A 15,818-nucleotide genomic window follows, 5' to 3' on the forward strand; every position below is an offset into this window, starting at 1 on the left:
CCCCCCTACACATAGGTAATCTGTCACCTTCACAGAAACACAAATGATCAGAGTCCTTCTGGAACCTGATGATGATGATGCTACACTGCCCCTAAGTGACAGGCATACTACCCTCAAAGTGAGTTGCTGTCTCTTCCCTATAATCTCATAACTGCAGGAATCAATTTTGGAAGGAAAAAATTCTTGTGCTTGAATACAAGATTTGTGCTTGTCCTGATAACAGTAACACAGTAGAAACACTGGCAACCGTCCCACCCACAGAAGACCCCTGCATCCTTTTCAAGCTGCTGAAGTTTTGGTGCTTCTTGTTTTCCCCACTGTGAAATAGTTTTATTGAGATGCTGCAGGTCCAGTTACTTCAACATCCACCCTGGTAACAGCAGAAACCAAAGTTCAGAGGGGACTGGGGAATTCTGGCCACCTTCAATATACAATAAGGCATGTAAATAAGAGGAAAAGTATTATTTTTTCAAAACCAATTTTATATGTTGCAGAAATAGACATTTTCAGAGAACTGCAATTTGATTTGAAGGCTCAATCAAGAACACCACATTTCTATACATTTTATTACCGTTATTCCAAGAATCACAATTTCAAAAGTATATTCCCTGGTAATAAAAGTGACAATTTCATTTCAACATTTAATTTCTGTCAGTTACATGATGGGGTAGGATTCCCAGGGGATAAGGACCTAGAATCACTGCTGAACCAGCACCAAAGAAAGCTTCAAAATAACACTCTATACTAAGGAGTGTCAAGGAATAAAGAGCCATGCACAGTTCTGTATTAGAAGAAAGGGTCAGTCGATGCCCAAATGTTTTTTATAAAAGCATAAAGGTTTATTCCAGTCACAAATCAACTCTTGTATACATCCTCATACTATGTAAACCAACCATGCTAATTACTGCACATTTGAAAGCAAGAAATTACTCTGAAAAAAAAAACAAACCCAAAAAAAACCAAACCAAACAAAAAAAACCCACCCACATTATTTTTAAGTAAGGAAAATAAGAACACTGTTGTGCTACTAGGTAATGCAGTCATATCTGCCTTTTCTTACCTGAAAGTCATGGCAAACGAATCAGGTTCATCTCTCTTTCTAATCAAAAAGGCGCCATCTCGAGGAATTCGCATCAGCATGTCTTCTGCCTCTCCCCGACTCAAGTTGCTATAGTACCAACTACAACAGTTAAAATGGACAAAGGATGACACAAAGCTTGCCAAATGCTATTCAGTAAGAATATCAGGCAGTGTTATTAACAATAGTTTCAAATATTACAAGGAAAATTATGTATTAGATTTTCCCCATCTTGCCACCTGTGGCAGCAGCTAATTACAAGACATTGTAATGCAGGAGCTTATTTTGGATGTAAGAATCAAGAATATATCAGAACACCTTGTCTGTCTGAAATCATAAATCTGCCTTTCTTCCTTTCAGTCGGCCATTCAGTTATGAGTAGTTTATTCAGTTCTGACATAGTAGGTTTAAGGAAAAGCCCAAATACAGATAAAGAAGAAAACACCAGGCATTCGTATTTTTCTATTTTTTTCACAGTAGGGATGCACCTATCTTGGATTTAATGAGTCTTTAGTGAAGCTATGGCCACTTATACTGGCAGTACATCTCAACCTCATACAGAAAGGCAGAAAAGCCCAACCCGGAATATACTCTCCTCTCTCACTGGTTTCCAAAGTTATCTAGAGGTGGTGAGTGACTCCCAAATCTCAGGGCACAGGAGTAAAAAAATAAGTTTAAAGTCACAGATCAGTATTTCACATGCAAAGGAGATTTACTTTTTCTCATTGCAAAAAAAAAAAAAAACACACCAGAACAAAGGGCAGTGATTACACTGTCAGCAACCAAGAGCAAGCTCTGCTCAGGGCCTACATCAGGCAAAGGCCTGCTGAAAATAAACTCCAAGCTGTACTACTTCCTACCAGCATGGGGCGAAATCAGCCTAACCAACTGCGACAGGGGTGAGGTGGGGGACGGGATTAGGAAAATGAAACTGGGCTCACTGCCCCAGTAATAGAGTTTCCAGATGGCACAGATCATGACCACTTAGTTGCCAGGCCACAGCCGACTTCTAAATGTCTAAGCCAACCGACTGGGTGCTGTAGAACACAGTGTAGAGAAAGGAGGAATTGGCACACTTCCACAGCATTACAGCTCTCACTGATTTTCCTAGTTGCTGCTGTCAATTGCTTTCCCAGTGACTGCTCACTGTTGTACCAGGCTCTCACAAAGCCAGTGATCTTACCATCTTGCAGGGAAGCCTGTTCCTATGACATCTGACAAGCTCCTGAATCTGGGGAATTTTCTATGCAAAAATCAAAGACCATCTAAAACAATGCAAAGGACACTGACATTACAGCCCTGGTTCTTGCCTTCTGTTATACATACTCTTTAGTCTCGTGAGGGCTGGGATTAGGCACAGCATCAGTCAGGCGCAGCTCAAATTCAGCACATCGTAAGAGGGCTTCCTTGTAGTGTTGAATGAGATCATAGATGCTATCAAAAGTGAGGTTGTCCGTCAGGTAGTATTTCACAGTGTCCCCATCACTCGAAGAACGGATCCGGCAGTGCTGGACTCTACCTGACCTCCTAAAGCAGTGAAGAGAAGTATAAGGAAAAGAGGTTTTATAACAGGTTTTCTTCTTTTGAAGCATTTCCTCACCTGTTCTCGGCCAACTACTTGGTGAGCTTGTGAAGAGGCAAGAAATCTGTACCATCTCATGAAAAACCCAAAGAATAGCAACAAAAATTCTGACAAGTAATATTACAGGATCAAAAATAGTAACTTTCAACCCACAATGGCTTTAAATTTGGCATACACTTATTCCCTGCAAAATTTGCTCCAACAGCTCTCTTGGTCAGAAATAAATCTGATACACTATCCTTCATACTGTCCAAACCAGAAGAAAAAACAAACCCAGACTACCATAAAGCCACAGACACACACCCCAAAAGTCTTTATTATTTTCCCTCTAGAGAATCTTTTCATTAAAAAGATCAATCTCTGGTAATAAAGGTACACTCATGAGACTATCTGTACAGCATAGAAACCAGTAATTTATCCCTAAATTTAAAGACTGAATTTTGGCCCTGAAGAAATAACAAATCCTATATCCTGACTGAGCACCAGAAAAGCTGAGGGTTGAGAGAGGAAAATCAAACTCAGCCCTCTCTTGACAACTGTAACACTTCAAATAAACCCTACTTTGCCAAAATGCACTATGTTAAAACTGAAGTTTCATTTAGAAAGTAGTCTTTCACAATATCATCAATAACATTGTAGTAATTTTAACAACTCTTCATTCATATTTCCTCTGAGCTATAAATGTGTACTTGAAAAATACATACATTTTTTGTACAATGCCATAAACCTAACAAAACCCACATAAAACTTTTATGACAATCACCATACCAGAATGACAAGGTGCAATCATTAGGGAAAGCTTCACTTTCCCTAACTAGGAATGTCCCATCCTTGCCACCCATTTCAGCACAATATTCCTGGAGCAATTTCTCAGCAGTTGTTCTCCCCTCTTTCATTTTCCCATGGAACCATTTCTCTTTTAAGTGCAGTTCAGTACGTTTCACCTCCTAGACCAGAGAATAAGAGTTTTTACAGTACATTTCTAATTTTATGATTTTGAAACAAAGTACTTATTACTGATATAACAATGTACTATTTCTGGAATTCAGTTTCCTAGCCCTGAACTTTCCCCTTCCATAAACAAGCCAATCACGTTCATAGTCACCTCTGCCTCTACTCCCCAGTCAAGCCATTTCTTTAGAGCAGTGATCAATTTTAGTGTTATTCAAATATTGAAAAAATGCAGCAATGCAAACACCAATATATATTTTCAAGGAAAAAAAAACCCTACTACTTATTTAGAGTTTCTAATCAGCTTTTCCCAGGATTCATCTATGTTCTTCCTTAATTATCTTACTGACATTAACAACTAGGTGAATAGGTAAAATGCTGTGCATGTGCAGAGATCTATGAAGCATGCCCATGTATGTTGGCAACATAACAGCATGCATGGAAAACTGAAAGGTCATAACAATGACCTTTGCTATTGCAAACCTTACTGAGCTCCATACTTCTCATGCACAACAGCCAAGTAATACATGCTTACCTATGACAAACACTTTCCAAACATGAAATGAACATGGATTGTGCAAGAGGTGTGCTGTAATGCTAACACAACAAACCTTAGGTCATCATTCTGTCTAGTTTGAGAATCTCAGTAATGTCTAGCCAAAGGCATATAAAGACTTTGACTGTCAGCACACACATCAGCACTGGCATTTAAATACAATTATATTTGTCTTTGTACTCGTCTTTGCAAATTAGCCAAGGGAAAATGTTCTTTTATTAAAAATAGGGTTAACTGGAGTACTGTGGCAAAAAAACCTTTTTAAAAGGGTTTCATCTCCATACACGCTTGTTATCTGACATGCATCCTCTACAATTTCAACACTGGCATAAAAAAAATATGCATCTCTAGACACTCAAATAATCTGAGTGAATAAAAAGAACATGCTTAAATAACAAAACATAGCCATCACCTTTGTTAATTCTTCATCAGCATTCTGTTCGATATCATCACTGAATGAAAGCTTTTCATCAGCAATAGCACAGTAGTGCCGAGTCCATTTCTAAGAATTGAGAGATATTAAAACCATTAACAAGACAGAAGAAAACTCAACAACCACCATTTCAAAACTAGGTGTAACAATAAACAGAATACCTCTTCCCCTCATTCACACCTATTGAACTGACAATACTAGTTACACAAATATGGAGAAAATTAATGTAAATTTCCAGTATTACACAACCTAGTAACAGACTGCAGCAAATGTCACATAAGTGATACCTGTTCTATTGTGTCCCACATGTAAAGTTCTCCTTGCTGGTTTTTTTCTTCTTTCTTGTCTTCCAAGTTCACATCAATATCTCCCTTTGGCCCCAGTTTTTTATGCTTAAAAACAAAACAAAACCAAAACAAAACAAAACACCATATTCATTCGCATAGAATCATATAAAATTGGTCAAAATATTTCAGTATACACAGACAACAATATTACAGGAAGTGTTTCTCTCCACTGTACAGCCACCTTCTATGATTACCATAAATACAGCTGTTCCACAAGGCTTTATGCAACAGGGCTGGAATTAAAGGTTAAAAATTTAGTGAAGGTATCAGCCAAACAATGAAGAAATAACTAGCTTGAATGAGCTCACCGTTCTTCAGAGGACAGAAAATGTGAATTAGCAAATACCAAGAAATAAGGCTAAAACAAGAATCCCTCTGCAGAGAGCAGGACATAAGGAACAAAACCCAAAACAAAGTGATAAGGAATCCAAGTTGACAAATGCACAGTTCTGCATGAAAAAATGAGCAGAAGGGAAATACTTTATGAAAAGAGGGTCTAAATTCTGCTTTCTTGAGAGAGCTCATAAAAAACAGCAGCTCAAGGGGCTAAGAATAACTTCAAACACTTAACTGCAGTTAATGATGGGATTAATCGTCTCGTATCTAGCAGTTCTCAACTACATTCAGTTCTGCATAACCTGCTGTCGGTAGGTTTCAACTTGACAGGCTTATCTGAAAAACCCCACAGGCCCCTGAAGCAGGAGTGGCCTCTGGCTGTTTACTGACAACATTTTCCAAACTAAAGCCAAACAATACAACCAGCTTACTGGCAGGTGCTGAAGCACGTAAGGACTTCAACACTCTTCTAGACAGGACAGAGTGATATGGATGTTCTCTTCTGCAGGCTCATATTAGTTTGTAATTCCCTTTAAATCAGCTCTGTCATGTTATTATTCATGTGCCTATCCAACTCCCCTCTATGCTCTGCAAGGTAACAACAGACAGACTGAAGGGGAAAAAAACCCCAAAAACTTACGCACAGAACTTCTGCACCTTATAGTGGGGTGCTGTTATTTCCAGCCATACTTTAAGAGGTAGATTTAAGAGCTACTTTAAGAGCTGTATACGTATATCTACCCTTATTTCATCTGTTCAGGAGTTTGATAACCAGGATGCAGTACTGTTATAAAAGCTGGAGAACTGAAGCAGAGACAAAAGTAATTATTATTTTACTAAAGAAATCATGAGCAGCCCACACATCCTCCACCTGATTTTTGCTTTGTGTAAAGTTCTACTAAAGCTTTCAATCTGAGAGATCTTAATTTGGTTATCTGCCTCATGTTGCACCACAACAGCAGTGAGTAAAACATCTGTATTGCCCAGACAGTCTAACAGTGACTGCCTTCTAACAGGAGCACACGTGTGTTTCACAAGTGGCTCATAAATTGCATATTTAAATATAATCATAGAATGGTTTGGGTTGGAAGGGACCTTAAAGCTCACCCAATTCCAACCCCTGCCATGGGCAGGGACGCCTTCCCTTCCCCAGGTTGCTCCAAGCCCCTGTGTCCAACCTGGCCTTGAACACTGCCAGGGATGGGGCAGCCACAGCTTCTCTGGGCACCCTGTGCCAGCGCCTCAGCACCCTCACAGGGAAGAACTTCTTCCTAATGTCTAATCTAAATCTCCCCTGTGCCAGTGTAAAGCAATTCCCCTTGTCCTATCATTACAGGCCCTTGTAAAAAGTCCCTCCCCAGCTTCCATGTAGGCCCCTTTAGGTATTGGAAGATGTTCCAAGATCTCCCTGAAGCTTTCCCTTCTCCAGGCTGAGCAAGCCAACTCTCTCAGCCTGCTTTCATAGGAGAGGTGCTCCAGCCCTTTGAGCATCATCATGGACCAACAGGTCCATGTCCTTCTTATGCTGGGGGCCCCAGAGCTGAATGCTGTAATCCAGGTGGGGTCTTGTGAGAGCAGAGTAGAAGGGGAGAATTCCCTCCCTGGACCTGCTGGTCACACTCCTTTTGATGCAGCCCAGGATGTGTTTGGCTTTCTGGGCTGCATGTACACACTGCTGGGTCATGTTGAGCTTCTTGTCAATGAGCACCCCCAATTCCTTCTCCTCAGGGCTGCTCTCAATACAGCCCGTATTTGTGCTTGGGACTGCCCCGACACAGGTGCAGGACCTTGCACTTGGCCTTGTTGGACTTTATGAGGTTCACAAATCACACCGAGCTAGTAAACACCATCAACTTTTGCAGCTTGCAAGCAATTCTGACAACTTAATTGTGCAACCTGCAAGTACTATGAGCTTTATCTGAACGAGAGACACTCTTTGCTGGCTGGGGGTGGGGGGGAGGGAGTTAATAATACTAATTAACTTTCTATTAAAGAACATAGTTCAATCATCTTTAAGCAGACCACACTGTGTAAGATTATGATGAGCACCTGCAGCAGTGAACCCTTGCTAAGATTTTAGCAACGACATTTCAGGAGCTGGAAGACCTTTAGGAAAGAGCTGACATTCAATCTGGCACTTGAACTAGGAACACTTACTCAAAGAAAACCAATAGCGAGCACTTTAATATGTAGTTCTACAGAATTCTGTGCAATATTGCAGAATGTTCCTAGTACACACCTAAAGCATGGGTTTCGTTGTCTGTCAACAGCTAAGCTGTGAAGCCAGAAGTAGTATTTCTGGCTCCTGCTCTTGTTTTCTTGTTTTACCTACAAGCACACAAAATGAGCCTACCTTGATGATGATTTTTTCTTTCAGCTGGGTTGGTGATGGTAGCTGATCTGCACTGGCTTCAACAGGCTTCATTAAAAGCTGATCCCCAAATACCTCCTTGAACACTTTGGCCATGTGTCGCTGCTGCTCCACGCTACAGTGCTCTTCAATTGACAGAATGAGTGGGTATCTTTGATGGAGAAAGCAAAGGTCAATGAAGACAATTTCTTTTTGCTACCACTGGCAAGACAAGCAAAAAGCACACCCTCCCTCACCCCGTCAAAGAAAATATTTAGAACAAGCAAGAAGAAAAAGGAACAGACACGCAACAGTTAATAACAGATGTGCAATCAAAGAGTTACCAAGGTCAGATGGGACCTCTGGAGGCCATCTAGTCAAAACCCCTTCTTTGGGAAGGCCCAATTCCTAGATTGGATCAGGTTGCTCAGAGTTTTGTTTAGCCAAGATGTGAATATGTGGAAGGACAAATATTCTTTTCAAGCTCCTCAGGCACAGTTTCAGGGATAAAGCATCATTATGTGACAATTTATTTCACCTCTGCTTAAAATAGTGTCTGTTTTTCTTCACATGCATTCTGAGAAAAGTTTGGCTCCATCTTCCCTATAATCATCCACTAGGCAGTGGAAGACAGCAGCCAGACTCCCTCATTAACGTCTTCTTGAACCTAAACAAGCTTACTTCTGTGAACTTCCCCTTGGCTATCATGTGCTCTGGCCCCAGTATTGAAATCTGAGGCAGAGAAAGCACCAAATACTTCAGCTTTCTCCAGTCACTAAGTCTCCTGTCCAGTTCAGTAGCAGGCTCACATTTTTCTTCAGCTTCCTTTTGTTGCAATTGTAACTGCAGAAGTCTTTCCTGCTGTCCTTCATAGCCCTCAGCAATTTCATCTCTGGATGAGCTTTGGCTTTTCTAATGTCACTGTATCCAGGAAATATGTCAATATTCTTTCTGGGCAGCGTATCCCTTAATGCAAGTAGGGAAAGCATCACACTGTATTCATGGTACTGATGTTCTGAATCCATAACGCATCATATTTTATGGTTGTCATTAACACAATATGTCTGTGCAGACACTGTCCCACGTGACAAAATAACACTTTTCTATGTCCAGCTGGTAAAGTGGAAAAACAGGACACCACAGCCTTATCTCTTTCCCAATTTTTTAGGCAGTGTTTGTTTTCATGCTAAAGGTATCTCAGTGCAAGTTACAGAAGGGCAAAGCAGAGATGCAGATTTAAACCCAGGTTATCGGTTCAGGAGGCATGCTTTGAATTCTACATCTTCTCAGCTAAGACCTCCCTGAGAACATGAACACCTGACAGACATAGCTTTGTCACTTGTAGTACTTTATAATTAGAAAGACACAACCTTCAGCATGTTTCACACATCAATTTAACAAAAGCCCCAAGCAAGGAGATAGCTTTAGGGCACTCACTATCTTCCTGATGAGAAAATTGTTATGTAATAGGAATTTTCCTCAAAACAGAACCTATTAAAGACCCACATTTGGCAATAATGAAAACTACTGGGATGTCATTATTCTCCTATTACTTTTTTGCTTTAGAATAGAAAAAGTTTGCAAAGTTCTAAGTGTACGAAAACAGGCTTAAGGAAAATAAATCAAAGCTTACTCAGATGCAACAAAAGCATGATCTTTGATCGCCTGTACTACATCATCAAATTTGATCTTTGTTGTCCGTGTCCATCCATGGTAAATGATGGGTTTCCCATCAGGACCATCCCAGCAATCCACTAGGAAAGACAAGCAGTTGAAAAAGGAAGAGATTAAGCAGTTACCTAAATAATTCTCCTACAGAGAAACACCCAAATCTTTGGTGTTGCACATTCTGAGTCACAGACTTTCATGTTCTAATAAAATATTCTATTAGCTTAATTTATATTTCTCACAGAGGAAATTAAGCTTAGTTAAGTGAGAGCAATACAAATCAAATGCAATATAAAATTTTCCCAAAGCATTTTCATATTGGAATCTGGAAATAAGGAATCCATATAGCTATATTGTCGACATACTAGTTCACAATAATTATCCAGGGATAAATACACTCAAAAAGTGACAAGTAGACAGTTTATCTCTTTTGTCATTTTTAAACCTGAAACTAATTTGAGATACATTTTGCATTAGCCAAATTGAACAGGCAGTAGCAAGTGGCTTGTGGAATAACACAAAATTCAAACTTTTCAATAAGGTACATGGATGAAGATGCATATACAGTTGGTGGAAAACAAATACACAACACATCAACTGATTTACAAGCAAGTTGAACACGATGGCAAATGGCACCAAATTACAAAAATCTCTGTGCGTTAGGCGTGTCTGAATTACAATGAAGACAAACTATCTAAGCTACACAAGTGATTCCAGTTCAAGTCCTATGCTATCATAGAGTAGAGCCAAGACTGTTTTAGTGTACAGTGAAATAAGATTTATAAATATACTCTTAAAATTCCAAGGGAACAAGAACCACAGCACATGGATGGGGCAACAGTGAGGCATATGAAAAACAATTTAGGGAATCAGTGCTTTTTATATGACTAACTTTAGCTTCAGAAAACAAACTAGTTCTTGATTTCAGTTCTTTTTTCTTTCTTGGTAAACAGGGGAAACTCTACTCGTATGGGCAACAAGTTACAAACCACTCCACAAAGTCTCTACTCACACTCAATACATCGACAGCCCATTCTAAGGCACCTGACGTAAGCTTCTGTGGAGGATTCACTTCGAAGCTGGTCTCCTGTCAGATATCTAAGGAGTAAAAGGAAATTGTAGAAGACAGGCAGTCAATTCCAACCACTTCCCACTCCCTCACTTGCAAAATTTTTTCTCTTGTCATGGACAGTGCATGCTGATTTTTTATTATTACCACTTTTTCTTTTACTTGTGATGGAAGAACTGGACTCTGCTGAACCTGATGCTAGCAGATTTTTGAATGCACCAAATTACAGGCAGTTAAAGGCTCAATCTAAGCATCAACCAATGCTGACACATTTCTGGAGAGGAAATCATGAGCTCTGAAACTTACCTAAACCTCATCACGCTGAGGCATAATCATGTTGGAGGGATGTGGAAGGTATTTAGAGTGATACCCACCCTATACTTCACAGTATACCTATAAGCTATATCCATATACACTTTATTTCATTCCTGGCAATATTTTATTTCTTCATCTCTCTTCCCTTTACACCTTTCTTTTTATTTCAGTGTTACATGAGCAGATCTCCTTCATTTGAAGATAGTCCAAATTCATAACCACATAGGTTTGTATTTGGGCTAAAGAGGTTGCATACTATAGGCTGCCAAGGAAAAGGGACAGATACATACCTTTAAACACAAACTACAGAAACCAGCATCTAAGTTACTAAACACAAAATTCTAAAACCAGTGACAATAAAAAAAGGCCTTTGAAGTTCTGACTGTAAAATAAGCTAGAAATAACAAAGAGCATGGACAGCAAATTGTACTCTTCCATCTGCCTCAGGCACCTCTGCTCTAATGCTTATGCTGGCAAAGACCATGAATAACCAAGTCCCTGATCAGCAGATGTGGTAATTCAAGGTCTCCATATTCCTTTCCTTTTCAGAACCTAATCTTTTCCACTTTGTGACACTGTAAACTATCAAAGTATCTATCAATAGTGCACAACTGCCTCCTTTCCCAAGGCAACAAATCCACTGCCCTTCAGATCATGCTAACAGTATCAGGTTTTCTCACAGGACAAGTGCAGTCCTTATGGCATTCTTATGTTCAGGTAAAATTAGTACTGATACTAGCTCAGCGAGGCTGTTGGTGCTTGGAAATAATGGAAACTCCTTCAGTAACTTTAATTTGTGGAAGCAGAGAGGCTGGAACAGTTTCAACTCAAGACTTCTTTTTATTTTTGTAACAGGATTCAGGGTTTGGGTTTTCTGGCAGCTGAGCTCAGTTGTATCTCAAAACCTCTAAGATCTTAAGGGAAGGGGAAAACCGAGTCCCACAGACTGTATTTGCCACATTTACATCATACTTTTGGGAAGTTTCACACATCCACATAGTGTATATCTGGCATAATTTACTTTCTCCTAACACACACTAGGTTTGTTTGAACAGGGATAGAGAATGGGACTTTTGGTAACTTACGTGTTATGAGAAGAAGAAATCCAGTAGTGAGACAAAGGATTATTCATGTCTTGCACATCTATTGAATCATATTTCTCATCCCAAATACTGTTTTCTTTTGCAAAAAGGTAAGTAAGGAACTACAATACAAAGAGAGATTGAATTTAAATGTTTTTGCCTCAAAAGACTAGAAGAAATACAGTGTAGCAAAAGAAACCTATTAATAAGAAAGACAAGTCCAAGAGGAGCTACAAGAAAGGATCACTATCTTACCTCATCAACAAAGAGAAAGGGTTCAGCAGTTTCTCTCATAGTGTCATCAATAAACTTTGTCATTCGTTCTCGGACTTTACTGAGATCATGTGCCCAAGATTCCTTCAGACAATAATAATATGGTAAAACCTTTAGAAGTGATGTTATTCTATATAAAATCATATGAGGAACAGGGAGACCTACAGATATGACTTACTTCTCCCTTATCTAGCTAATTTACTGCCAATATACTTGGGAATATACTTCCTTTGTGAAGTCTAAGGGAGAAAAATAAGATCTCCACCTAAGTACCTTTATAAAGATTGGAGGCCCACAAGATACATGCTACTATAATCTCTCTCATTTCTAAGTGCAATCTGAACTTTCTTTTAATACAGTGAAGTAGGGAGAAAAAGAAAGTAGCAAGCTTATACAGGAAAGGTAGGTCTCACTTTTCAATTATATATGCAAACCTGGAGCGTAGCAGCACCCAGCAAATACTGCACAGTTTTCTCCCATTGTGTCTGTGCTAAATAACATTAGAGAAGATTGTAAAGACACAGTTCCAATCTCCATCCATACTTATTTGCTTGCTGACATGGGACATTGAACTGGTTCCATTCAATAGAAAATCACCTGTGACTGGAATGTGGGCAGTCAGCTCAGCTTTTTATGCAACAGCTGCTAAAATGGGGCCATGGCCAAGGCACTACCCCTGATGTACCTATGATGACAGCTGTAAATAGGCCAGGCTGTCATCTTTGACATACATCTAGTGTTCATCTAGTGTTCATTTCTATCTTGTCTGTTTATCTACATGACTAAATGGAGATCTGTTAAAACTGCATTTACTTTGTCCTCCCTCTCGTCCTCCGGTGCACCTTCAGAGTCTTTACATAGATGAAAAATAATAGTTCTTACAAATCTCAATGGCAACAAAGGAGAAATATTTGCAAGGCCCAGTGTCACAGCTGACATTAATCGTATTCTATGACACATCACATTTCTTTTTAATGGACACAGAATGTGCTTGGCAACCTCAAGAAAAAGAGCTCAGAATTACTGCAACCTTCCCACCTGCTGCTCACGTAGCAGGAATCTCTGGAAGTCATGGAGATGAACTGCTGAAGCATCTGGACGGTCAGTATTTCTTGGAAAAAGTAAAAAATACAAAAGGAAAGTGAAGCAAAGAAATAAGAGAGCAAGTGTCACCTGATGTTATAGCAGAAAATGACAACAGATTTGTATCTTGGGTTTATAGTATAAATGTGCTGCCACCACCAAGAAGCTTTTTACGATGTCAACATAGTATTGTAATATTGTATTATCTAATTACTGTATTTCGAGCTTTTAAAGAAGCTTCCTGGATTCCTGATGTACTTTTGAAAGTAATCAACTGGGAAAAGTACCAAAGTTCACCTTCCTGTATGCAAAAAGATGTATCATTTCATTTTACTTACTAAAGCAGCAGAACACAAAAACAGTGATATAATTAAAAGACAATCCTGCAGTGCTATAAACATATAGAAATGTGGAAAAATAATACAAATTAAGAGCCTCACCCAAGAATGAACACAGAGGAATCCTTTTTGAATTCATCAAGAATCTTAAAACAAACAAAGGGGGAAAAGATGAATAATAAAACAACATGCAATTTTCTGTCTAATTTCATCTAATATCCATTGGTTTGAGAAGGGGAAATATATGCCTGTCTCTTCTAGAGAAGCTTCACAGAAGTTGGCAAGATGCATTTTTAATTAAAAACATAGGAAACATACTGCCAAGGCTGACAACTGTACTTCAGGCCTTTCAGTGTGAACACATGCAGTGCTGAGGCAAAAAACTTGCTGTTGATAACACACCTTCTATACACAGTCAAGTTAGGTTTCTTGGGAGCTTTTGTTGTTTGATATCAAAAAAAGAAAAAAAAGAAACTACTTATTATCCATTACATTTATTCATGTGAATATAAAACCTACATTGCTTCCAGCATGGCACAGCATAGTCACAGATCACAGGAAACTTACCAACTGGCCCAAAGCAGTTGTTAAGCAAACTGAGGAGTTTCTTTGAAATGATCCACAAGGGATGATAACAAGAGTTTAAGGAAGTCAGATACCCTCTTTACTCGGTGTTTCACTCTTCAACTTTTTCTGCTTAAGCTAATTAACTAGACTTTCATGGCCAAAACTGTAACCCTGACAGTAAATGGAGACTCTTTATTACTTCACAATAATTCCAGCATTGCTTTTAAACAGCATGAGAAAGCTGTATGCAAAAGAAACAGCAGTGACTTTGACTATTGAAGCTTCTATTTTAACAACTAGTTGAACAACAAGAAGCACATCATCAACAGACATTTATGCGAGTAATTTCAAAATCTGCGTTTCACACAGATTTAAAGGCTTCCTAACTTTCAGAGTCACTAAACTTATGCAGTTTCCACCAGCTTCATGAATCTGTGCAATGAATACATGGAAACAGTAGTCAGACAGTTGCTGAAATGTAATTCCACAGAATTACCACCTCCCAAGACCTGTCTGATGCATATATTGTAATGGACTCACCACAAGTAATCTCCAAGCATGAGAGCAAATGAGAACAACAGTTGTTATTTGATGCTCAGGATAAATCTGATTTACAGAATGTTTTAGCAATAAAATATTAATACAAGTATGGAAAACCCTTGTTCCTATCAGTAGAAGGATTAGCCAATGAAAAGACACTCTACATCCTGAACAAACTTACAGTTTCAAGTTATTCCTAGAAACCCCATTATATATGTGCATATCTGTACTGCCAACACACAAGAAGCAATACAAATAACTGAGTCATTATCCTAAGACAATGGCTGATGGTGACTTATCCACACTCCAAGTACAGGACTGTACTATTTTTCTATTACAAGAATGGGGGGGGAAGAAAATCAGTGACTAACAGAGACAAAAATAATCAGCATTAACTCTATTCTGATCAAGCAGTTTAATAGTCTGAAGACTACTTATGAAAAAGCTTACCGATTTCTGTTGTTCAAACATGATTTTCTTGTAGAACAAATGAAACTGTTCAAAACTAAGCTCTTCCTTGTGAGCACCTATTTCCTACAATAGAAAGCAGCATGCAGAGAATTTAGAATTCCCTGAACTGCATTTGCAAACAGGTTACTCTTACCCCAGCTGCCACCCTCTCATGCATTCTGTTTTACTCCAACTTCATTTGTCTTAACCCCTTGGGATTTTTTTAATTTAGTTATTTTTTTAAGAATACAAACAAGTAAACATGTTGTTGGTTTGTGACCTAGTGCTCCCAGCCACATCCTTAGCCTTGCATTTTGTACTCTTATTCTGTTTCCACTAAAAACAGAGTGAAGTAGTGTCCCATTTAGTCATTGTTAGCTGGAGCAACAGAAGCAAGAATGTATGCTTTAAGGGTGGAGAGTTGGAAAGCAGGAAAAGGTGGGGATATTTAAAATTCCTGTAGGAATGGGAATGACTTTCAGAGGTTACTCGTATTAGCACAAGTTGGAGTGAAGAGGTTATTACATGATCAAATTGCAAAAAAAAAAAAAAAAAAAAAAAACACCAAAACCCCAAACCCCAAAATATTCTTTTTTTAATATATATTATATTAATTTATTAATTTTAAAGATAAAACACTTTCCTATGCACTTGCACAGAATCAGCTCAAAACCCAGTGCTGGCTTTGGTCAACCGAACAATGAAAAGAAGGAACATTTATGCCTATATTTAGTTATAGCCTTGGATATAGGCAAAGCCAAGCTGAGAAATTAAGTGATATATTTATCCATACACAGTAA

At 38.8% G+C, this 15,818-nt stretch overlaps 1 protein-coding gene across 4 annotated transcripts in view; it reads right to left on the minus strand.

The window, feature by feature from the left end:
- The window catches only part of PLCG2 (phospholipase C gamma 2), a 73,927-nt gene that overhangs the window by 24,427 nt on the left and 33,682 nt on the right, over positions 1–15,818 (minus strand). For all 4 annotated transcript variants that reach the window (XM_065661164.1, XM_065661163.1, XM_065661165.1 and 1 more), the window contains exons 7-19: positions 15,019–15,102; positions 13,564–13,607; positions 13,079–13,151; positions 12,023–12,124; positions 11,771–11,889; positions 10,314–10,399; positions 9,267–9,387; positions 7,637–7,805; positions 4,888–4,992; positions 4,580–4,669; positions 3,429–3,607; positions 2,405–2,605; positions 1,061–1,180 (exon numbers count right to left, since the gene is read on the minus strand). In XM_065661164.1, the coding sequence (XP_065517236.1) occupies positions 1,061–1,180; positions 2,405–2,605; positions 3,429–3,607; positions 4,580–4,669; positions 4,888–4,992; positions 7,637–7,805; positions 9,267–9,387; positions 10,314–10,399; positions 11,771–11,889; positions 12,023–12,124; positions 13,079–13,151; positions 13,564–13,607; positions 15,019–15,102 (1,493 nt within the window). The remainder of the gene's footprint in view (positions 1–1,060; positions 1,181–2,404; positions 2,606–3,428; positions 3,608–4,579; positions 4,670–4,887; positions 4,993–7,636; positions 7,806–9,266; positions 9,388–10,313; positions 10,400–11,770; positions 11,890–12,022; positions 12,125–13,078; positions 13,152–13,563; positions 13,608–15,018; positions 15,103–15,818) is intronic.

This window comes from Lathamus discolor, chromosome Z (assembly GCF_037157495.1).
Source record: "Lathamus discolor isolate bLatDis1 chromosome Z, bLatDis1.hap1, whole genome shotgun sequence".
Classification (NCBI taxonomy): Eukaryota; Metazoa; Chordata; class Aves; order Psittaciformes; family Psittacidae; genus Lathamus; species Lathamus discolor.